This window comes from Clytia hemisphaerica, unplaced genomic scaffold (genome assembly GCF_902728285.1).
Source record: "Clytia hemisphaerica strain Z4C2 unplaced genomic scaffold, Clytia hemisphaerica genome assembly, whole genome shotgun sequence".
NCBI lineage: Eukaryota > Metazoa > Cnidaria > Hydrozoa > Leptothecata > Clytiidae > Clytia > Clytia hemisphaerica.
Window position 1 is genome coordinate 371278 of NW_027103289.1, and position 25408 is coordinate 396685.

General features: G+C 36.1%; 2 protein-coding genes across 2 annotated transcripts; one reads left to right on the plus strand and one right to left on the minus strand.

The window, feature by feature from the left end:
* Positions 1–479: 479 nt before the first annotated feature.
* On the plus strand, positions 480–12415 carry LOC136809233 (F-box/LRR-repeat protein 5-like). Its single transcript, XM_067065754.1, has 10 exons — positions 480–620; positions 5106–5441; positions 5827–5925; positions 6310–6367; positions 6825–6946; positions 7321–7481; positions 9260–9461; positions 10514–10596; positions 10941–11195; positions 11434–12415. Exons 1-10 carry the CDS (start codon positions 510–512, stop codon positions 11663–11665), a joined length of 1659 nt encoding a protein of 552 aa, XP_066921855.1. The 5' UTR covers positions 480–509; the 3' UTR covers positions 11666–12415.
* A 52-nt stretch (positions 12416–12467) lies between these two features.
* On the minus strand, positions 12468–24508 carry LOC136809204 (multidrug resistance protein 1-like). The gene is made up of 8 exons (XM_067065724.1): positions 24184–24508; positions 17792–18195; positions 17111–17213; positions 15329–16844; positions 14911–15052; positions 14522–14812; positions 12847–14254; positions 12468–12574 (listed from the first exon to the last, which is right to left on the minus strand). Exons 1-7 carry the CDS (start codon positions 24231–24233, stop codon positions 13011–13013), a joined length of 3750 nt encoding a protein of 1249 aa, XP_066921825.1. The 5' UTR covers positions 24234–24508; the 3' UTR covers positions 12468–12574; positions 12847–13010.
* Between the last annotated feature and the right edge of the window lie 900 nt (positions 24509–25408).

Below are 25408 nucleotides of genomic sequence, written 5' to 3' on the forward strand. Positions count from 1 at the left end.
TATTCCATTAATACTATAGAGCCTCTGGAAAAATTTCCCAATCCTTCCTAATTGATATCTTCCATTGAAGCCACTGCCATTTGACCAAATATGAGCATCTTGGCTTACATGTTCATTTTCTTCATCCTCACTTTTATTGTTTTCTCTTTTGATTTCTCCTTTAAATTCTCTTGCTTTTCTTGCACGATATTCAGCTAACTTTTGCTCCATGACTTAAGTACAACTGAAAATATGTAAAATAAATCTTTACAACCTCTTTAGAATTCAGAAAAACAAATTTATAAAGTTCTCTGTACTATATGCTTCAAAGTAACTTTCACTTTTGTCGCTCACATTTCGCGCTACCATTTCAAATGATGACGTAATCAATTAAGGTTGGCAAACCCCCTGAAATATTTGAAATTTAGACCACAATGTCTAGAAATCCATAATCAAGAGCGGGGGTACGAAATTCCAGTTAAGGTCCTGTGATTTACTTTCGATTTTGATGGGAAAAAACAACAACAAAGATGGCGGCCGTGAAAAGTTCCTCTGAAAATGTGTTTTCTTTCGAAGAGATAGACGTTTTTACTGTCCCACATAATCGAATGAAGAAGATTTTACTTAATGTTTCAAACCAGGTATTCTTTTATTTTATTTTATGAAGACTGTTTGTTTTAAGAGCCACTTTTTTAAGAGTGGGGCAGGTGCAATAGTTTGAAACCTAGATTTTGTTTGTATTTGATATGTCATGTTTATTTTAAGTACACTAAACCAGGCGCAGTTAGGGCTATTCCAAAAAAAAATTATACAGGGGTATTGACGAACTTTTTTCACTAACTCCCCTGGAAATTTGGAATAACAAGTTATCCCCTGGAAATTAGGGGGTAGACCCCTCTGGAAAGTGAAATCTTGTGAAAAAGGGGCTGGAAAACAACTATTGATGTCAGTTTATAAAGAGAGAACCCCCTGGAAACCTTCAATAAAACCCCGTTGGAAAATCTGAAAAAGGAACAAATTGATTAATCATCGATCAACTATCGATTCGTGATCGATTATTTATCAGATTTTAGGGAGTGGTACTTTAATTGGATTAACTTTCGCCTTCGCATTTTCGCGAGATTAAATTTCTCGATTTCTTGAATTTTTGCCATTTTCGCGAAATTAAAAGCAACATTTTTCGCTGATCTCGATTGGGATGTACTTTTGAATTGAATCCAATCCCCTGGTACCGTGAGAGGTCCTAAATCCGACACCACTGCCTAAATCTGATGGGGTCTTTCAAAGATACAAACTAAAATAAAAACAAACCTTTCGCTGTGACGCAATGAAGATACCAAAGTGTCAATAAACTGAGAGATTTGATACACTGAACCAATTGAGCCAAATAACTATAATTGCTTCTTATAACAAAACATATTTTTTTATTGCAATATGCACAACGTCATAAATGTTAACAGTAGCAACAGCATCATAAAAAGTAATGGGATGTTTTGATTTTCCAAAGCACACAAAAATATAAAAGAGGTCTGTGTGAGCGAGCGTGCTCATTTTGAAACGTTACGTAATCAAGCCTGGTTTTTATTACTTTACACTGGCACTTGGCTTGATTGCGGGCCTTCCGTAAATAAACACCAGGACTTATGGGTGGTAAAAAGGGCGTTGATAGTTGCCTCCTCATTGATTCAATGTTTGTTATTCAAATTAAGTGCTACCGCATCCGCCCTTTATTTTTCAACTTCGCGCCATTTTTGCAATTTAGTCTGTTTGTTTCTTGATGGAAACCAGCCCAATTTGTTTCGTATTTTTCCGCACAAGTCACTTTTATTACAAAACTGTTATCGTTTTAAACATGAGTAACTGATCCAGAATAATAAAAGGTAATTATTTTTACAACTCACACTTTTTAATTACATTAATTGACATCTTGACATTACAGCTATCTTCTTAGATGTTTTGTTTTGAGAGTTCTAGCAATAGTTTATCGTTCAACTTCCAGAGGGAATGTTTGTAAACATAGAATTTTTTTTCATAACAGTTATTTGGGGGGTAGGAATTAGGCAGTGGTGTCGGATTAAGGACCTCTCACGCATAGGGCCTAGAAAAGCTACTACACTCATTTTTTTTATAAGCATACGGTAAATTTCGGCTGAAGCATTCTCAAACCCTCTGAAAGGCTGAACAAAAAAAAGTAAAAAAAAACAACAAAGTTACCGTTTTATTTAGAGAAGGGGCGTTATTGAATGGTTTGCCTTTTTGGAGGAGCATTATTAATTCGAAAGCAGGCGTTTATTCAAAGTAATATGATCGGTATGAGATTTAGCGAATTCCAGAAATTTTCTTTACTTCATTAAATACCTTATCTTGGCCCTTTTTACGCCGGACCTTATTAGCGTTATTTTTGGGCTCGTTGGTGGAATAAGGGCCAGCGTAAAAAGGGCCGGTAATGTAGTCAATGGTCGGTCACGATCGATATATAATCGATAACGATACGGGATCGAAGATAAGTAAATAATTGATAAGTAATCAATGCATGAACGATAAGTAATCGATGATTGTTAACAATCGATACATGATTGATAAGCAATCAATAGGTTGTATGTAGTCGATATGTGATCGATAAGTAATCAATAGCTTGGAAATAATCGATTGCTGATCGATACTCAAGATTTTTTGAAGGTCTGATTACCTATCTAATCCATCGATTACTTATCGATTATTTATCGATTACTCAAGATCATCGATTATATCGATTAACTACGCCTGGAATAAACGAGCAAGTATAAAAATCCCAAAATATTTTGGTCTGGAAATCCAGGATGCCAATTTACTTTTTGATAAATAACGAGATTGCTCACAGGGATTTTTTGACCTGCATCCCGCGCAATAGCATTTAATCCCCCGCACGTGTACGCTCTCTGTCTGCTGCTGTAATGGCTATGGGTACTATGCAAGAAACAAGCTCCTCTCTTCAGTCTTTTGAGACTTTAAAGGAGATTGGAGATTGTTCGAACCTCTCAGATGGAAATTTCTAATTCAGTGAGGCTGGAACTTCAATTTTTGAGGATTACGATTTTACCAGCTATTTAGCTATTTTACCAGCTTTTTAGCGATTTTTTCCTCGCTAACCCAAATCTTGCAACCTCTTTACCTTAAGGAAGATCGAAATTAGAGTTTCTCAATGAAAAAGGGGTTTGAAACATCTTTTTTTCGCTCGAGTTTTTGAAATATTTTTGAAAAAACCGTGGATTGTTTTACTAAAATAAATTCACGTGGAATCATATAGGCCAGGCGTAGTTAATCGATATAATCGATAATCTTGAGTAATCGATAAATAATCGATAAGTTATCCATGGATTAGATATTGATTAACCGATAGAATCGATAGGTAATAAGACCTTCAAAAAATCTTAAGTATCGATCAGCAATCGATTATTTCCAAGCTATCGATTACTTATCGATCACATATCGACTACATACAACCTATCGATTACTTATCAATCATGTATCGATTGTTAACAATCATCGATTACTTATCGTTCATGCATTGATTACTTATCAATTATTTACTGATCTTTGATCACGTATTGTTATCGATTATATGTCGATCGTGACCGACTATTGACTACATTACCGGCCCCTTTTACGCCAGCCCTTATTCCACCAACGAGCCCAAAAATAACGCTAATAAAAGGTCCGGCGTAAAAAGGGCTTAGATAAGGTATTTAATGAAGTAAAGAAAATTTTTGGAATTCACCAAATCTCATACCGATCGTATTACTTTTGAATAAACGCCCGCTTTCGAATTAATAATGCTCCTCCAAAAAGGCAAACCATTCAATAACGCCCCTTCTCTAAATAAAACGGTAACTTTGTTTTTTTTGACTTTTTTTTGTTCAATTCGAAGTTTTTGACATTTTTGGGCATTCCACTTAAACAAGTTTTTGATATAGACAGTATAGCTATGCTTGTTAATCTTGATTTAAAAATTTTCTTAACATCGCTCAAAAAATGACTAAAATTGGGATATTTTGACCCACTGGAAAACTTCTAGACCCCTTGGAAGTTAGCCAGTGGATCTGAATTTGTTGTAATATGAGGGCTTTGATGAATCTTTCATATATCAAAACCATGAAACTAGGTGAAAAAACTTGTCAACGGTGCTTTTAGTTAGTAGGCCAAAAAGGCTTTTTTTCAATTTCAAAAACAATTTTGCTATCAATCTTTTTGACAAATCATATTCTGGCTTTCTGGTTACTTGGTGCTCTTAAATTAGGGCTTTAGAGCTATCCTGTCAAATTAACATGTTTCGTCCAAGTCATCCTATCATCACATTTACACAGGGTATGACCAAGTGCAAAGAGAAGTTTGTTCCTGTAGACTCAATCTTTTACATTGCAATCATCGCACAATTTAGTCCTATACCAAGAAAACTGTAAAATTTTCTTAGGAAACAGAGGATTTGTAGATTTATGGAATGATAATTTTCCCTTTAAAGGAGTATATAAAAAACTTGTTCACGGGCATTTTTCATTGTCGAGGGATCCCTAAAAGGTAATTGAATTGAGAAAGTTAAAAATATGTTATAGTGTAAAATCCTAGAGATAGAAACTTGTTAGGGCTTTAAAGCAGAAGTCCTTTTGATATATTGACAATAATCAAGTCTATTAGTGGGTATTGTGTATGAGGATAGGTGAAATTTTGGGAAAGATAGCATTGGATCAAATTTTTCACTTATTGTTAAAAATTTAGGAAATTTCTCAAAGTCTTTTCAAATGTAATAATTATTTTATGATTGCTATGACAGGACATCCTTTAAACCTTTTTCTCAAAGATATTAAACAAAGGATAAATTTTTTCTATACTGTTTCCCATACTTGTTACAAGTCCTTATTTTTGGATTCAACTAAATTCACATGGTGCCCTCCATTCTAAAAGGAGGGGTCCTTACATTGGAAAAGGGTGGCGGAAATTGTGAATAGAAGTAGGAAAGAGTATCGAAAACGGAAAAAAAATTCAGGGGGGTTGGAATTTTTAGGCTTAAAGGCTTAAAAATTAGTTTAATTTTCATGGGGGGGCATTATAACCAACCATAGATTGAGTTTCATATTGTTTCTCTTTTCTAGACAAAGAAAACAGATTTCAACAATCAACAGTCATTTGGAAGCTTGCTGAAATGTTTATCATCTTCATTCCTTGAATTGAAGCACCATGAAGAAATCGAGAACAAATGCATCATGAAAGTGCTCAAGAGAAAACTTCAAGGAGAATCGTTGAAGAAATTGCTCATCCATTTGCATGCCCACAGTCATATTTCAGATATTTTGAAACTTGTTCGACAAGTTGAGAAAGACTTTCAATGTGGAGTTAATCAGGATTTGAAGATCTTGGGTTCGACCTTGAATGATTCACTTCAAGAGTTTTATGATGAATATGTGCCACATATGAAAGAAGAGGAGCAGGTATTTTTCAACTTTTCTTTCTGTCCTGTAACTGTACGAACCTTAAATTTTCTTCATTTCTTATTGTAAAATGATCATGTCTTTGTTAAAAATGTTTTGCATGAAAAATAATATAAAGGAGTGAGCCTTTGTTTGTGAATCTAGGTAAATGAAGTTTGTGAAGTTTATCCTTAACTTCTTTGTTTAATTTTCTCTTTTATGTATGACTTTGTTTGATAAATTTGTACTGAGTGTGAAGTTTATCTTGTAACTTTGCTCTAGCTTTACTCCTTTAAGTTATTTATTAGGAGCACAAACGAAATACGAGCAACACTCATAGGGTTGCTATCTGAAAAGTTTCACCTTTTCCTTATCTTTGATTATTTTTTCACCGTTTATCTGTTAGGTCTTCCAACCGATGTTGATGGAGATGTTACCTTTGAATGAATTGCATCATATTCAACAAGTTGTTTTACAGCTTCACCATTTTGATAACATTGGCAAGGTTCCAATCATTATCTTGCATTAATGTTTAACTAAGTATTCGAATGTTTTATTTAATAAAACTCATACATGGGCATCTTTTTAGGTGAAAAAGCAATTCTTACGTGGAAATAACCCCTGGAAGTGTTAGGCCCCCAGTATGGAAAGGGCGCATTCTTCATAATTTTGGCAGTGGCGATAGGGATTGGTATATCCTTCTTGCTGGTGAATGCAAACTTTCAATCATAGCAAGTCTAGTGTTGCTGATTAATCTAGGCCAGACTCGTACAATCAGGTCACTTAACAAATAACTCTATCGATTGAAATGAATTTGAACCCTACAGTTAAATCGTTAAAATTTGTATGGATTTGTCTCTGATTCATGTTTTTATCTATTCTTCATCAGAATGTCTCACAGACGTTATCCAAAGAATTGGAGAAGATTCTTATTAGCAAACCGTCTGGTTAGTCGACTGTCTATTTTACTTTTAATTCGAGCTTCTTAAGAAGTTAAAAAATGTATATTTCCTGATTTCTAAGCAAACTAAGGCTTTTTCTTCTTTTCTTCAGGCAAAACTTCAAGGGAAAATAAGGGGTAGAGAAATAGCTTATTTTCAAAAGTCAAAATAAACCAAAATGATTGGTACCATCTGAAAGAGTATGAAAACCCTCTGACTAAAACACACTAAGAAATACAGCTGCTTTGAGACCAACTAACTGTCAGCTCTACTGTGATTTTGACGTCAAATCTTATCTTGATATACTGACGTCGGTATGCTTTTGAACTTCAAGCGGCTGTATTTCTTTGTGTGTCTTAAACTTTAAAATCGAACAGGTTTCGTTTAGTCTTGTAAAAGTTGCCACGGGACCTGAGACTTGGCCCCATACTATAATTGTGATGTCACTTTTTCTTTCATTTAGACGATCAAAATGAAGACATCGATATTGTTTCAGAAGGAATGACAATCGAAAAGCTTCCCATAGAAATGTTGACTGTTATTTTCTCATATCTTGGTCCTCGAGATTTAGGCCGATGTGCTCAGGTAAACTTCAGATATCAAATGTGTACATAATGTAAAATGATTATTAAGAAGTGTAGTGTAAGGTTATTGAAAAGCCACTTATAACAAAGCATTTGAGTTTTTTTCCGACTATACGTCTCACAACTCAGGCAAGATAAAGTAAAAACAAAACAACTCTTGTAAAAACATTGATTGGAAGGTTTGGTGCTGAGTCAGAGAGATACTAAATTCAAGAAAAAACCATCTAATGTTAAATTGAGAACATTTTATGTAGTCGTCTAATTTGATTTGTGTCGAATTTTGACCATTTCCGTTTCCTGAATGCGTTGTTGACACGTTAAGAAGGATATTAAAAGTCAATGTTCAAAATACATTAGACTTTGTTACTATTTTAGGTCAGCAAGAAATGGAACAGCATAGCATATACAGGAAGTTTCTGGTCAACACTGCACCCTCGTAGATGGGCACATGGTGATTGGACTTTCGGAAAGCAATCATCTTCTGATGACTGCAATTGCGACTGTGAACCTAATTATGAGTTGATCACATTCTCAAGGTTAGCAAAGCCATATTTTTATGAATTACAAATTGCTGGGTTCACTCTTGTTGGGATCGAGAAGAAAAAAATATGGGTGTGACTTTCAGGGCTTTTATTTAGAGTTTCAAGGGCAAAAGGGCAAACTGCATTTGTCAAAAAAATATTGACCCCCTCCTTCCCTCCTTCACTGGTAAATTTTTAAAGCCACTTTCCATTCGATGGGTTCTCCATTTCAGAGCGTTTTCCTGCCTTTTACCATGAATATTCTGCCTGCAGAGTATTTTCACTTACATTCATGCATCTGCACATGCACGCGCAACCATTATGGCTGAACACAGGAAAAAGTTTTCGATTTCCAAGGTTGGAAATTCAATATTTTTGGGTTGGAAATTTTGGTTTTATAATTGAAGGTTGAAAATTTGAGCGATTACCTTAAGCTGATTTGGAAAACGTAAATTACCCATAGGTTTTGTAGAATAAACCAATGCCCTTGAAAAATCAAGTGAAAAAAACCCATGTAGAAATGACAATTTTCCAAGGCTGGTTGGAAAACATGACTTTTTGGGTGGGAAATTTTTATTTTCCAAACAGTTTGAGAATTGAAAAAAAAGGTCAAAAATCGATGTGAAAATACATATTTTTGTAAATTTGATACCTCAAGTTGAAAAACTATAGACTTTTTGGGTCGGAAATTTGTGTTTCTCCCAAACAGTTTGGAAAACGTTAAAAATCCATGTGGAAATTACATTTTTCTAAGATTGAGAACCTTTCTTGGAAAACTAGACTTTTTGGGTTGGAAATTTGTGTTTCTCCAAACAGTTTGGAAAACGTTAAAAATCCATGTGGAATTTACGTTTTTCTAACCATTTTCTGCGCATGTCCTTGGGAAAACCACAAGCGATTTTTCGCTCAAAACTGTTTTGATGTATGGCTAACCTAGATATTAGGCTATAATGTGAGCAGTCAAGCTGTAAGTTTCCGTCAGGTGAGGCGTCCCTTCGGAGCGGTTTCGGTCAATCGCAGTGAGTTCGCACAGTGAAGCACATAGGGTACTTGTGTCATAGTGCCCTGCTGAGGAGTGTGAGTGATCTAAGATCAACTACGTATCTGTGCGAACAATAACGAGAGCTAGGCTAATAACTAGGCTAGCGAGTGACTGTTCACAAAAACAAAAACCTTGTTTAAGATCTCTTTTCCACATCTCTGCCATCACTTTTTGGATTTTGGCTTTTTTCAACCTGAATTTTCGAAATTTCCAACCTTGTTTAGCTTGGATTTTGGCTTTTTTCCAACTGAATTTTAAGAAATTCCAACCTTGTTAAATTTGGATTTTGGCTTTTTTCCAACTGAATTTTAAAAAATTCCAACCTTGTTAAATTTGGATTTTGGCTTTTTTCAACCTCGATTTTCGAAAATTCCAACCTTGTTTAAGCTTGGATTTTGGCTTTTTTCCAACTGAATTTAAAAAAAATTCCAACCTTGTTAAATTTTGGATTTTTCCTTTTTTCAACCTGGACTTACGAAAATTCCAAGCTATGGAAAATGCAAAATTTCCAACCTTGGAGAATGTCCCACATTTTCAGGTTGGATTTTCCATTGGATTTGATCTTTTTTCCAACTAAGAAAACTTGAAATTTCCAACCTTGGAAATCGAAAATTTTTTCCTGTGGAAATCAGCTCACAGGAAGCGCAAAAATATGAGTGGAATTTCCACCGAATGGAAAACTGCCTTTAGCGTTTAATTTAAACTGAAGATTAGAATATTTCAACTTTTGGTTCTTTTATTTTATTTGTAGCGAAGAGAAAGACAACTATTCATCAGGTAGTTGTTCAGAGAGTGACTCTGAAGAAACACAACAGCAACTTTCATCCAAAGACGATCCTGTGCAGAGAGAAGTGAAAGTGTTGAACGGTATAGGAAGATACTTGTTACCCAGGATCGGTGCATCCGTCAAAACGTTGGTGCTGGAATGTAGTAAAGCAATCACCAATGGATTGGTATGTCTCGATGGTTTTCCTTATATTTGATATTCCCTCACTGAAACACTAAAAGAAAAAAACAATGTGAAATATCAACTTATGGTTTACTTTGTGTTTGGGAACTTATTTGGGAATTAATTTTGAGCGAGTTTATTAATAAGTCTTGCTTGAATAACCTCTCATTTCTGTTGGTTTAGGCTGAAAAAGATTTTGGGTAATTTAGGTAATAAGAAACAGGTTTACCCGGTCATTTGCGAAAAACTTTCTGTTATTAATCCAAGTAAATTCTTGCCAAGTTTTGAATGTTTATTCTGGCCAATACACTTTTCTCGAGATGCATACAACGTTTTCAAAATTGTTGCTTCTAGGGTAACACATCATTATTTTACATGTAAATATCGTTTGTGAACGCTTGCGTTTTTTTTACTCATAACTACCTGATAAATGCCTTTTGATACCTATGTAGATTTAAGGTTGGATAATTATTCTGTTGTTGCAAACGGGACCTAAAATGCTTTTTAAACATCTCGAGAGGAGTTTATTCACTCTCAAATCTTATATATATATATATATATATAGTATGAAAAAATAAAATGTTTTCTCCTGTCAGAACTACAAACAACAAAGAGTGGCCGAATTCTTTTTCCTCTTAGAGAGACGATGTTACAATGAAAGGGTAATTAGTCCTCTCTGGGTCCCTCTGTCTTTATCCTGGCTTGGGACAGGCTGACTGTCATTTAAGACAGTCAGGCGACATTACCCCAGCGGCCTGTACAAGATGACAACAAACTCCAGGTAGACTGACAGGAGAAGAAAACAAAACATGAATCAACAAAGGTGTAAACACCTTAGACTCCTTTGGAGCCGACTGCACTAGACACCAGGCAGGGGACATCCTCGCACATCCTGATGTACTAGGCAAATATATATAGTATGAAAAAATAAAATGTTTTCTCCTGTCAGAACTACAAACAACATATATACCTACTAGGTATTATTTCGAATAATGCACAGTTAAATTTCATTAAGTAACACTTTTTCATGAACCTATCTTTTATTTTCTGTTCTAGCTCTTTCGAATGTTATCTCAATGTCGTAACTTGGAATATCTAGATGTCTCACAAACGATAGTCTCTGATCTAGGACTGATGGGGTATGTTCAATTTCTTTGTGTGATATATTCGTTGAAGTGTGAAATTTGCATTGATCGTCTTGTGCTCTTTGACCCTTGTCGGTCTCCCTAAGAGCATGCTGCAACTGCTTCTTTTCAATTGAAGTTTCCCCTTATTACTCGAAAGAAAAATGAAGGTTTTTCAGTTGGTCTGATCTAGCTTAACGGTTGAAAAAAGTTGCAGTATACTCGCATTACACACAATTTTAAGTGCCTACTACTTATTATAAAGTTTTTCGTCCGAAAAAAACTGATCGAGTCAAAAAACCAATAGCAGGGTTTTCGGAGACTGGCCTTAATATATAACTCGCTCCTCATTTCTACAGGTTATTCAAAGATGGCTGTCGAAACATGAAATATCTCGATGTATCTGGCTGTAGAGGTATCACTGACAAAACTTTGATTAAACTTTCGACAGCTCTCGGTAGTAAGAAAAGTTCCAGTAATGCATGCTCGAATTGCACGTGCTTTCAACAACAAAGGATTGTGGGAGATAAATCACCACCGTCACCAAGGCAACCGAAGCAACTCGAAATATTAAGATTATCAGGATGTTTCAAGATCACAGACGCTGGTTTGAGGTTTGTGCGTGTTTTTCGTTGATTTGGTGTTCGTTCCCCAACTTTAATTGAACTTTTTTCTTTATGCAATGTCTAAGTATTTCCTCCTATTTCTAATTCCCCTCTTTTAAGGGTTAGGGATGAAAGTTCCGAGAAAGCCAAGAAATGGGAGACTGGAAATTTTCTTCAAAAGGGGAGATGCAAAAAGGGGGATCAGGCAGTCCCTTCTTTGAAACTCAATATATTTTTAAATTCTCAGGGCATTAACTAAACATGGTTGTCTGCAAAGATTACGTCATTTGGACCTATCAGGTTGCATCAATGTCACCAGTGCAGGTATTGAGAACCTGGTGACTAGTTGTCCGAACCTTGATCTTAATGAACTTTCATACTGTGATAACATTGAAACAGATTATGATTATTCTGCCAATGGATGTCAAAATCAAGGATGTTTAAATCGTGTTTGTTGCAGAACTGGTGGTTTGGTTTGATGAATTTGTTAACGGTAAGAAACTACAAATTATGGTATGCTAATGCTCATTTGGCTATTGCGTTTCAATCTCATCAGAGATTTTTACATCTACTGTAAATAAAGTAGTGTTCGATTGAAAAATGACAATATGTAATTATTTTGGTGAATGTACGAAATCTCCTATCGTTTTTTGTATGTCACTGTACATTCTGTTTGTTTTTTCGTTTTTCAAATCATAATTGTATTTTTGTATTCTTTTTTATTTACGAATTTTTTGAGCCGTTTTGTTATTTGAATCTTAGGCTTTGCGTGGATCAAAATAATGATTGTGTAAGCCAGACTGAAAATCACATTATGTGTTTCTTCAAACCTTTGTTGTTGCCTAAATGTCGTGAAAGTTTCTTCCGTCCTCGTGGAATGCGGGGATTAACTAAACCTTGAGTAAATTTCCTTTAAAGGGACATAACAGTACTTGCGAAATTTGTAAACAAACTGTATGCAGCGGCTACAAAATCAAAACAAATGTCACATGTCAAAATAAAAAAAATTAAACCAAATATGGCTAATTTTGATTGTTCAATTGTTTGACAAGTTTGTTTTGGACACGTGATTTTAATTGTTCTCTTTAATGACACGTGGTTCGCGCAATGTTTACATTTTACTACTTTTATGTCCCTTTAAGTGTGTATTTGTTTTTGGTACCATATAGAAACCACTCTGAAGGAAATTACTCCCTGACATGGTTTCCTCATGGTAGCAAACAGTAGTGCACATTCAAAGCGAATGGACTTTTCTTATTTCTACTCAATAACAACAAACTATTTGAGGTATTTTTCCAAAGCATTTTGTAAATAATTATATCCTAAATATTGTACATATTGAAAATTTCTTTTGATTGAATATAAGAAATATACCGTGGCATCTTAACCTTTCCAAGCCGCTAACTTTTTTGAAAAAGGCCAAAAAGTTCATCATTTTTTTCTGGAAATTTATTCTTTCAAAGGCCATTTCTTGACCAGGACAAATGATTCAGGTATCAACTTTGGTATCGTTGGAAAGCTCTTTCTGTCAGCTACAAAAAATAGCGATTTTTTTTCTCTGAATCTCAAGTGGTCAGGAGTAATGACCAAAAGACTGTGTATCGGTAAAATGACCTTTTCAAGACGTATATATACGCCATTCGCCTTCTAAGGGTTAAACTCAATTTCAAAGAAAGATCGTTGATTTACTGAATTGAACCAAATAACGTTTTAAAAGTGTGTCCTAAAATTCCTGTAATTAAATATTATCAAAATTGTCTACAAAGGTTATTACAAAAAATGTTTATAAATTAAAATAAGTAATAGCAAATGACTATACAGTCTTCAAAGCAGGCTGTTGTCACCAGTCTTTTCAGCGGTCTCTTCTTTGTTTTCACTTGTAGTTTCAACTGAACTATCGTTTTCTCCCTTAGTGGTAGTACTGCCTGGAGCTTTTTCTTCGTTATTTTCATTGTTTTCATTCACGATGTACGGACCCCAAGTTGTCACAGGTTGTTTTGTTTCAACAATCTCACCAAGGTTTTCAACTTCCATGGTATCCTTATCAGCAATCTCCTTTTCGTCAACACTGTTTGCAGCACTTTCAACGGCACTTTCTACGGCACTTTCAATGGCCTTCTCTTTTTCTTCGCTATCATCTATTCCAACAACATTGTTAGCTTCCCCATCAACATTTTTAACATTGTCTTCGCTGTCAACCTTGTTTCCAACACTCTTTTCAACAATTTTCTCACCATTTTTAACATTTCTGTTCCCACCTTCGACATCACTTTTCTGCTCTTCACCATCAACACTTTTCTGCTCTCCGCCTTCGTCACCTTTCTTTTTCTTGTCTTCCAAAATTTGTTGAGAGATCAACTTATGATATGCACCTCTTTTCTCCATCAGGTCGTCATGGTTACCTTGCTCCACAACAGTCCCGTCTTTCATGCACACGATATTATCAGCATTTCGAATGGTACTCAACCGGTGCGCAATCACAATGACGGTTCGTCCTTTCATCAATTTCTCCAACGCCTCTTGAACCTCTTTCTCGTTCTCAGAATCTAGCGATGATGTAGCTTCGTCCAATATCAAAATCTTTGGATTCCTTATGGCCGCGCGGGCGATTGCAATTCTCTGTAACTGTCCACCTGACAAATCATTCCCGCCATACCCAGCAAACGTATAATATCCTTCACGAAATTTTGATATGAAATCACAATTGGCTAATTTCCCAGCAGCTTCCAATTCAGCATAGGTACATTGATCAGAATCGACCATTCCATACGCGATATTCTCAGCAAGTGGTCTGTTAAATAGCTCAGGGCTCTGATCGACGACTGCCAGATTGGATCTGAAATACTCGACATCGAAGGACTTCAGATCCTCGCCATCTACGGTGATGGAACCAGATGAGGGGTCATAAAGACGAGTTACCAGTTTTGCAATGGTGCTTTTCCCGGCTCCTGATTTTCCAACGATTGCAGTCATACAATTGGATTTAATTGTCAGATTCAAGCCCTTCAAAACTTGGTCTTTGGGTCGAGACGGATATTTGAATTTGACATCCTTGAAAACAATTTCTCCTGAAATAATAAATTGAAAAAGTATAATTATGATGAGGTATGGCTGTTTGGTTGTTTGGTCATTTAATGGGAATGGTTTTCGAATTCTCGCCTTTCTCTATATTATTTTTATATATTGATGTCTTTTAATCAAAGGACAAGCTTTTGAAGCTTAAGACTTTCAGTTGGTCGCCAGGTATGCAAAAGATGGTATGGTACGGTATGCATTTCAACCATTTTCCCACGTGTTTTTTTCTATGTTTTTCAATGTAAATTCAAAATTCATACCTTTGATGTTTTCTGGTTTATTGGTGCCGTTAATCATCTTTGGTTGCGTTTCTCTGAGAGTTGTGCATCTCTTAACATCATGGAAACCACGTCCCACCCACATCAAGTTATCTCTTACTTCACAAAACAACCCATGAAGTTGTTGATATAGAATAATAAATCCAATGAAATCAGATGACGTCATACCACTGTCGCCCGTGTAGCGAATGTAACCGTAGTAAATCATTCCGATGTATTCACAAGCATCAATGAAGTCTTCCAAGAAGCTTCTGAAGTATTCCCAGCTCATTCCTGAAAAGATGAAAAGATCATAAATGTACAAAAAATAAGGTAAAATTAGGCTATGAGATCATTTCCCATTTTCCATGTTCAATATTCTTTCCCCTTACCTTTTTTCATGCTTTGAATAAGTGATTCGAACCACTCATCATACTCGCGTTGATGGTATCGTTCTTTGGCGAATGTTTTCACTGTACTGATCATCTCAAAAACGTCGTACGAAATTTGACCATGTACACGATCGATTTGAACCTGAAATGGAAAGGTGATTGGAATTGTGACCAATTCAGTAAATAAAAGCCCTAATTAGGGTATGTTTACATACAAGGCTTTAAGCTAAATTTGCTTGAAAACTGGTTAAGGTTCTTTATAAAAGAGGACATTTTTAGCTCATTAGAAGTGTTGCCTTTATGAATTCTGCTGTGGCTTTATCTACTATTGCGTATATATGCAAACACAATAGCGCGAAGCGATATTCTCTTTTGGAAAGAGAGAATACTCATCGGTGAATTAAAGTATTCATCATACCTGTTTCTTCCACCTTTCAATGTCTCGTTTGATGAAGTAGCTCACGATGAAGTAATTGAAGAAGGTCGTAAAGAAGACAGACGCCAAACCAAGATTCAAATCCATACTGATGAGATAGTAGCACACTACGAAGTAACGTGCCACCGAAGTAATGATGTTAGGGATAGTATCGAAGAGAAGATCGTGCAACGATTGGACATTCATATAGCTGTGGATGTTCTTAGTTTCATCAAAGAACCGTTTGTCCAGGAATAAAGCATGGACAAAAAGATCACGTCCCATTTGTGCTGTTTTGGTATCTGATAAATACTTCATCAAGAAGCTATTCATGATATTGAAGAAACTGAGAGACATACGAACGGTGAAATAGTATAGCATTAGTGATCGACACAAACTGAGATATGATCCATCACATGTGAAGAAGATCCCACAAAACATCTCTTCCAACGTGTTCATCTTACGCCAGTTGATGGATTTTGGGTCGGTAGCGATTGCTGTTAATATCTGTCCTTCCAATAGTGATTTATGAGCACCAACAGCTAAATTCAACGACATGAAGAAGATGGTAGAAAGAAACATGAGGAACTCAGCTTTCTGAGCCATGCTTTCGTAAAGAGTGTAAAAGACTTCGAATAACTCGTAATTATCTTCGTCTTCTGACGAACAATAACCTCGTTGTGTTGCCATATCCCGACAATGGTCGATACTTTTATTGTTACCCGTCTTTTTAGTGACGCTTGATCGTAGACAATCAACGAGGATGGCACCCCGACCTCGCTTTTTACTGCAAATATCTTTGATCTTCTTCCAAGCGTTTTGAGTCTGCCTTTGGTCATGAAAATGGTAATAGTCGAGATCTAGGTCAAGGATTTCTTGGTCGGAGTCAGAGTCTGATTCGTCGTCACTCACGTCACTCGCATTGTCGTCGGTTGTTGTTTCGACAACGTCTTTTGTCGGCTCTTTATCGGGTTTACTTTCATTTTCGTTGTCAGCCTCTTTCTTAGTGGTTTCTAATGCGGGTTCCTCTTGTTTTTCTGGTATAGAAGTAAATGCATCTGATGGGAAAAATTCTTTATCCTCGATAAGTGATACACCACGACAAAGGTTGGGACGTTTACGTTCCTCGGTTGGAGTTTTAGCTTCCCTGGAAGTACTACGATGAAACGACGATGTACTTCGTTGATAAAGTGGTGATAGTGGTATTTGTTCGTCTAGAGTGTCATCCCGAGATGAAGCTCGCTGAAGAACAGCAACTGCATCATTGATGTTCAGTGCTTCGCTGTTCAGCCGCTTACGTAAACTTTTTCGTCGTCCAAGAGTCACTCCCGATTCACTAAAATGACGTTTGCTCTCGTCATTGTCGTCAACTTTGTCATTACTTTCATCCTTTTCATCTTCTTTTTCATGTGGTTTATTTCTGGTTCGTTGGAAAGGTCGGGTAGGAGCCACACCTTCCAGTAGAAGTTCATTGTCAAGGTCGGCATCCTCTTTCTCTGCATAATAAGCCAACACGTACCTTAAATAAAAAGGGTTATGTAAATATTGGACACTTGAAAAGTCCCAATAACTCCTACCTCCGGAAAGATAGACCTCATGTCTCAATAGTAATTCATATGTTAGAAGTAAGAAAACGTCGCATTTAATCTTTTCAGCTCACGCATTCTTAATCGAAAAGTTACCCAATCTTTCAGATACAAAGGTTTGAGTTATTATAATCAAATATAGATAAAAAAATAATGTTCTATTATTAGATTAGCTGAAGCATATGAATTGAAATCTCACCAGGATTTTGGATGTGTTTTATTCAAATCATCTTTTGGCACCGGTTGTTGTTCTGAACCAATCAATTCGCCTCGGTGGATCTTCAAACAAACGATCTCATAACCTGAAGTGGAAATACAATGTTTCACTTTTCTGAAAACGTCGTATGATTTCAATGAGACATGTGTAACTGTATTTTTTTCTTCTCATTTGCAGAGCTAGTCAAGTACAGATGGACCTGTTCATTTACTCACTTTGATTGTACACGTCTTTTTTTTTTAAGAAACACACTTTTAAGAAACAAGAGGCTCAGAATGCCTAAAAACTAAGAAACATCTAAGAAACATGCTGAGGCTGAGAATGAGAAAATAACATTTTTTAATTCGGTTTCTTTTAAGAACCTTCCAACCCATCCCCCATGAGGCTGATTATGTTAAAAAGTTTAGAAACATGTAAGAAACATTTAAGGCTCAAAAGGCTGATTTCTTAAGAAACATTGAGGCTGCTTGGTAAAACTAGTTTCTTAAAAAAAAAAAACGTGTAGCCGCTGACTGTTGATTGAACTCAGAGAATTTTAAAATGACAAAACTCTCGGTTTTCACCTCTAATCAACATCAGGTCGGATGTTTTCATCCAATGATAACAAACAATAACAGTTATCCCTGATGGTATCTGCATTGTAGATGATGTAATTCTTCATACCTTCATCTGCAATGACAGTCTTTTTATTCGAATCATGACCCAGCGAGATACTATCAATTTCTGAAGGTGCGAATTTAAAAACACGTCCTTTATTCGTTTCAAATTCGACAGATGCTCCAGCTGACTCGTGGTCATACAATTTCTCATGAGTTGCCCGGATCAAGTATTCCCCTTCCGTCATAATAAGTGCCCGGGGATCTTCATCACCACAATCCGGACCATAAGACCATTCCGTATCATCATCAAAGTGGATCTTGATTTGGTCGATGACTTCCCATTTCTTGACGGTAACTTTGGTGACTCGAAACTCTGTCTTTTCCTTCAACACTTTCTCCAAAGATGTATCGTTGATGTACTGTTTGTCAGATGAGTATCCAAGTTTGGTTGATATTGATTTGAGCATACTGAAATGGAATGTTTAGATGTTATGTCACCTCGACACTAGCGATGTATTTCGTAGAGAGGAGTACATAGTGCTATTTGTGATTTCTCCTGATCGATCAGTAATTACCTTATTACACGAATATTACTAGGCAAGTATTCAACAGCCAAAAATTAACACGAATTTTATTGCTTTTTCAAGGACACCATGGCTGGTTTTAACTAAGGGGGTTTTTATTAACACGAAATTTTTCAATTCGTGTTAATAAAATGACTAGTAATATTCGTGTAATAATAATCGAGTCTTTTCCCTTTGTTACCGGGTTTAATTTTTGGTATTATTGAGATTGTAAAGTCTTAGAATATCATGATACTTTCTGATAGCTTAAGTTTACCTTTTAAACAATGTTGAATAGTCATGTGTGTTTCGTTTGCTAAAATGGGGAGGGATTGAAATACCTTTTCCTGTCAAAAATTTTGCTGAATCCCAGAATCCCGAAAATTGAAAAAATGACAACACCGTCACACTGGTTTGTAGAGGTTAAAATACCAACATAAAAGCAAAAATAGGCTAAATACCGTCACCGTTTGATTTCAAAATACTGTTTTCCTGTCTCTTTCTTCGTCAAATCCCATAATACCGTACTAAAAAGTGCCAATCCCGTCACACCGTAAAAGAACAACCCCCCCTAAAATGATTTTCATCGTTACTTTAGTTCTCGCTGAATGTTCGTCGAAAAAGATTCATATTCACAGGCTGTGAGGTCGGCATAGGAACTAAATAACACGTGATAGACAGAGATTTAGATTATCTATAGGTAGCTTATACACGTGAGATTGTCGTAATCAGACCGGATTGTGTAATAGATGCCCGAACAAAGTAGATTGTCTAGACAACAACAAAACTATTTCCACAAATCTCTTAATCTCACAGATTTCTCAAATTCACTCGAAACCCCGATCAAATCACGTAAATTTTAACATTTATGTGTTCATGCAACGCAAGTGATTTTCAAGTGCTTTGAAGTACGGTTTGAAAGTAGAGTTTTAACTTTGAGTTATAACTTTAGACTTAACGCTTAGGACCTTAGGGTCTCAGGATCTAAAAGTTCAAAAATATTCCAATAAGGTTGAGAATATAGCCTGGAAGCCATTTAAACCCTCCCAAATCGAAAAATCCAATGAAACTGCAATTCTCGCCCGAGCTTTCAACTCTGAAAAACGTTAAAATATCCAAATTGCCAATATATTTCGGCGCCCGATTTGTAGATAGTGCATTTAAAAATAAACATTACCCTTACACGATGATGACGTTTCGAAAAAAAGGAGCTGTTCTACCTTCAGGTACCTTTCACCCTTCAAACATTTTTAGATTTAAAAGACGAAGCACACTACCTTTACCTACTTCATATGTTAGCAAAATTCTAAAGAAACTGCCTTGCGAACACTTTTGTTTTAGTAATCCATCAATATTGTGAAGCTAGTAAACTAATCATTGATGAATAATGCAAGCAGAGACTGGGACTGAACCAACACGATATTAATGAACTGAAAGATGAATAGAAATCAATAGAGTGGGGCTCAGGCCCTCGAGCCCAGACCCCTGAATAGGGCGAGCAAACATGAGCGAGAAAAGGAAAGAAATCAAGGACTGGGAAAAAAGAGCTCGCAGGAAGAAGACTTGGAAGAAAGAGCTCGAAGGAAGAAGACTTGGAAAGACGAGCTCGAATGAAAAGGACTTGGAAAGGGGAACTTGAAGGAGAAGGACTTGAACAGAGACTATCGTTAATTACATGCCAGAGTTACTAATTTACTGATGTTATTTACACTTATTAGAAAACGTAGTATTAATTGGAAAAAGATCTAAATTCCCTTCGTCACACTGGAGGTGAACCAGAAGAACTCGCTTCGCAAGAATCAGAGATCCAAAAGGAGGAAGCTACATTACACCAAAGAACGAGAACAGTAAGAGATTGTAGTAGAGTACTACTTAATTACACAGAAACTGAACTATAGTTGATTGGTAGTTTGGTTGATTTCACGATTATTAAGGACACGTTATTTTTAAAAAGGACATAAGAGATTTTACATCAGAAAGTGTTATAAACTATCAAAACGAGAGTTTTACACAAAATCAATTATTTAAAGTTCAACGAGAAGAGAAGTTTAACGCCAAATCTTCTCTCGGTATCAATTATTCAACAAACTTGAACGCAGTGAACCTTTGCCGTAACCAAGCATTGGTTGCAATTGATTCAAGTAAAATAATACCTAACATTGTGCAGTAAATTTTGATTTCGATTTTGTGATTTGAATCGAAAGATAAATAAGTAAAGGAAACTAGGCAAGAGGAATGCAGCATCTAGAGGTAACACATTTCGACCACTTATAAATGATTCAACATGCAACTCGCTAAAACGACAGTGTCGATGAAATCGAAAACAAGCAAGCAATGACGAGCATCTTCAAGATGAACGTAATCCAAATGACTTTGGACGATATACCACAATTCAATGGAACAAGTAATGAAAATATCAAAAGCTATTTCGAAAGTTTCGAGAGCATAGCAACCATTGGCAAGTGGAGCTTCAAAGAACGCCTGGACATTCTAACAAGATATGGCTTGCAAGGTCACGCGATGCACTATTACAGAGCGCTACCAGCAGACGTGAAGCCTTCATACAAACTGATAAAAGAAATGTTGCTGAACTACTTCTGGTCGTCCGATATCAGAATGTTAAAGAAAGCTGAACTAGTCAACCTCAAACAAGAGAAATGTTCATCACTAGATGTCTACCTTGAAAAACTCGAAGATCTAGGGTATCAATTAAATTACAACAATGAGCAGAAATTGGACTCACTCATCGCCGGACTGAATGACGATTTACGAATATCGGTCATTTTAAAGAGATTTAAAACCTTCAATGAAGCAGTGGCTTACATCAGATTAGAGAACGCGATCAAGCCGAATGATAAAGTGAACTCCGCCGAACTGTTCAAAGAGCTGAACAAAAAGATCGACAAATTAGCAGCTGACACATGTACTATCCAATCGTCCGGTGCAACACGAAGACGTGTATCATTTAATGAGTATGTCGTTGAAAGAGATCACGATGAACAAGTATCCGAGGTGATCGAACAAAAGTTACGAATGATAATGCCTCAAACAATCAATACGCTTGACCGACCAAAATTTCCATCATCAACAGACGGAATGAGAGAGATCGAAAGAATGCAAGCCAAAATCAAGAATCTCAAGCGACAACGGAACAGACCTCCTCAACAAAATAGAAGAATCTCCTTAGATGAACGTCGCGACACTTCAACGCTGGTAAGAGATCAGAAACCTCGAGAATCCTCAAAAATTTACCCACAACCGAATATTATCTACCGACCACCGACAATTATTCGCCAACCACGCAAGACATTTATACAACCACCAAAGCTTCAACCGCCACCTATCATTATCGAAGTTCACTCACTACCGAAAGTTCATTACCGACCACCAAAAATTATTCGACGACCACGTATAACATATCAACAACCACCGAAATTTCACTCACCGAGCGAAATTGTTTATGAACCGTCAAAACTTCACTCGTTGTCAAAGATTGCAAACCTGTCTCCAAAGATATGTCATCTTCCGCTAAAGAAATCGCAAGAAATGATTCAACATTCATCTAGAATTATTCAAAGCCCCTCCGAGGTTATCCATCAGCCACCAAACAATTCACAGCATTTATCAGAGATTAAGAAAACACTGTCCAAGAATATTGAAACGTCTTCCAGAATAAACCAGTTCGATAATATTGTAAAGCCGTCCAAGATTGTCAAAAAGCCGTCCGGGATTGTTAGAAAGTCAACCGAGATTGTCAAAAAGCCGTCCGAGATTGTTGAAAAGTCACTCGAGATTGTCAAAAAGCCATCTGAGATTGTTGAAAAGCCGACCGATATTATCAAAAAACCGTCCGATATTATGAAGAAGCCACCCGAGAGTATTAAAAATCCATGTTGTAGTGTTCAAGAGCCGTCCGAGAATATTGAAGAACCATCCAATAATATTCCAAAATCATACGAGATTGTCCAAATATTCTCAAAAGAGTCGACAGAATGTATGAGGTTTCAACTGAAATGCCGAAAATACCAGATAAATCGAAGCAGAAACAAGATACAACTGAGTCTGCTACTGAAAATAATCTTACCAACGTTGTACATCCTGATTATGAATATCATATCGTTGATAAATCTTACAATACAATACCAAGAGAAAAGCGAGCAGCAACCAGAAATCAGTGAAAGAATTCTCAACGATGATAAAATATACGACCAGAAAAACCAATGGCACAACCGAAAGATCTACGAGTACAAGAAAAGAATTTCTGAAAAACGACAAATTTATCCCAGAAACAAAAATAAACTTTGTTCATTGTGTTGAGTACTCAATACTTAACCATGCTTGATAAAGTTGATATTTAATGAAACACGAATATTTAAAGAGCTGCACAGAGCACCAAACCAAAAAAAAAAGTTATATCGAGTCAAAATTGCGTACATTGAGAAGAACAGTTAACCGACTACAATCAAGACGAAATTTAGCGCAGAGAAATTGTTGAATAAATTCCGAGATGTCGAATAGAATGCAGATATGTTTACCGAATGAAACTAACAATTAACTAAAGACTGAAATATTTTTAAAAGAGAAACTGAAATTGAACAAATAGTTTATTGATTTTATGAAATTTTTAAGAGATGAGTTTATGTAATATTTATGAATCAGACGATAATTTGTAATTTAGTTATTTTCAAATGAAATATTTCAGCATTAGAAATTGTTAATTATACGTAAACTTTGATATATAAAGGACCGACATCAAAGATGAAAACAACTTGAAGGCCTGCGAAGATGAAAACTTGACATGCAGTCCAAAATACACCGATCATGTAATGTTTTAATTTAGTGGCGAGAACGTCACTTGTCAAACAATGAGGAAGTGAAGTCATATCAGTGTACTAACTAAAATCCAGAGAAGAATAAACCATTAAAACGGTTATGAAAACTCGATAAGTAAACAACCACAATTGAGCACTTAATTGCACCAAAACATCAGCACGAAAGCAAAAGCATTAAAAAGTTAATGATTCCTGAAAGAAAGAAGTAAGCGAAACCATGATCCCAAATTTTTTTTGAAGTGACGAGGACGTCACTTGTCGAACGTCGGAGATGTGAAGCTAGTAAACTAATCATTGATGAATAATGCAAGCAGAGACTGGGACTGAGCCAACACGATATTAATGAACTGAAAGATGAATAGAAATCAATAGAGTGGGGCTCAGGCCCTCGAGCCCAGACCCCTGAATAGGGCGAGCAAACATGAGCGAGAAAAGGAAAGAAATCAAGGACTGGGAAAAAAGAGCTCGCAGGAAGAAGACTTGGAAGAAAGAGCTCGAAGGAAGAAGACTTGGAAAGACGAGCTCGAATGAAAAGGACTTGGAAAGGGGAACTTGAAGGAGAAGGACTTGAACAGAGACTATCGTTAATTACATGCCAGAGTTACTAAGTTATTTGATGTTATTTATGTTACGCTTATTTGATATTTATTGCTTAATTGGAGAAACAGAATTGATGTTGATTGAAATCTATTAGCGTACCTTTACTACGTGTCCATAGACTTATCCCCAATAAGGGATACCCTGATCGAAGGAACAGATAAGTGATCTGAGAGGTCCCCTCAATAACTAAAGGGTGACCCCAATCGCCTAACTTCCCTTCGTCACAATATATAGGCTTCTGCTCAGCCTCTAGCGAAAAAAGTTTCTTATAGATTTCTATATAGGAAGTATATCTATAGAGGTCTGCGATTCAGACTAATCAATATATCGCCAAGTTTCAGTCAATAGAAGGGCTCCTTAAACGTTTCTTGTCTCCCGGGTGTCACCCTCCCCATTGGTGTTTTGAATTAATCATTGGTTATGCTAGAAAGTTGACAAAGGGAAATAAAAAAACAAAATACCTTTTACATGCTTCCATCGGAGCATTAACAATACTTTCCACAAACGCCATTTTGCTTCCTTTCACTACCTCTTTCGTCTCCAGGATAAATTGATATTTTTACTCCAAAGTTCATGCACTTTATAGTATAAGAGAAAAGAATGTTATGTCTTTACCACTGGTCACAACTTTAAAACTATTTGATATCCTCTTTCATGTGTGTGTTTTGATTTGTATGTTTAAATTCATAACAAAGCACGTTTTAATTTATAAGCTCAAACATAGAGAGTGTTTAGACCTCGTTACTCTATCTAACAACACGATAGAAAATATATTTGTAAGCAAAAGATTTCATTTAAGAAATTATCTCAAATGACAATTCTATCAATAAACCATATCGTCGATGTTCATCTGATAATAGCCTTCACTAATCCATTTCGTATTACTTTTCCATACGCGGTAACCACATTTGATAATTAATGTGTTTTTTTATAAGAATGCCTACAGTGAGAGATTAAGTGATTAAGTGATCCTGAAATAAGCCATTTTTGGAGCCGGGGTTAGAGAATGTTGAATATGTGCAGACTGGACAAAAAAAGTCAAAAAGACCAATTTATTGAACATTTATTGAAAATTTGTGATTTGTTTTATTATTGTTGATATTCTCATTGAAATTTACTTCACTGAACTCAGCGTCATCAAAAATCATGAGAAAGCAAGGCTCTAGTCTTATTAGGAGTCGACTCAATCTCCCCAATCTTCTTACCAAAAGATCTTCTTACTAAAGAAGGAAAATTTAACATTGTTGCTATTAAACACCCCTTCTGACAGAGCCACTGGAGAATTAGCCAATAAAATTTCGTCCCCGGTGGAAAATCATCCTCCAATTGTCCCCACTGAAATAACCAAATAAACCAATCCTCACTGCAAAAATATGCTTTTTTTTTCCCATCCCCACTAAATTTTCTAACTTGAAAGCTATAAAAACATGGGAATATCAGTCCCCATCATTTTAACCCCCACTGGCTAAAAAAACCTACCAGGTCTGTGGGGAGGGGATGTTATTAATTAGGTGGTGAAAGAAATTTATTCAAAAAGCTAACTAGAGGTCCCTGAAGTCATTTCCCTTCATTGTCTTAAGTGTAAGTGGCTATTTTAAGTTGGTCCAAGATTTTAGCACAGCACTGTCTCATGGTAAAATTTGGGCTTTACTCAATGAACGCTTATAGTTTCTTACAAAAAGCTCA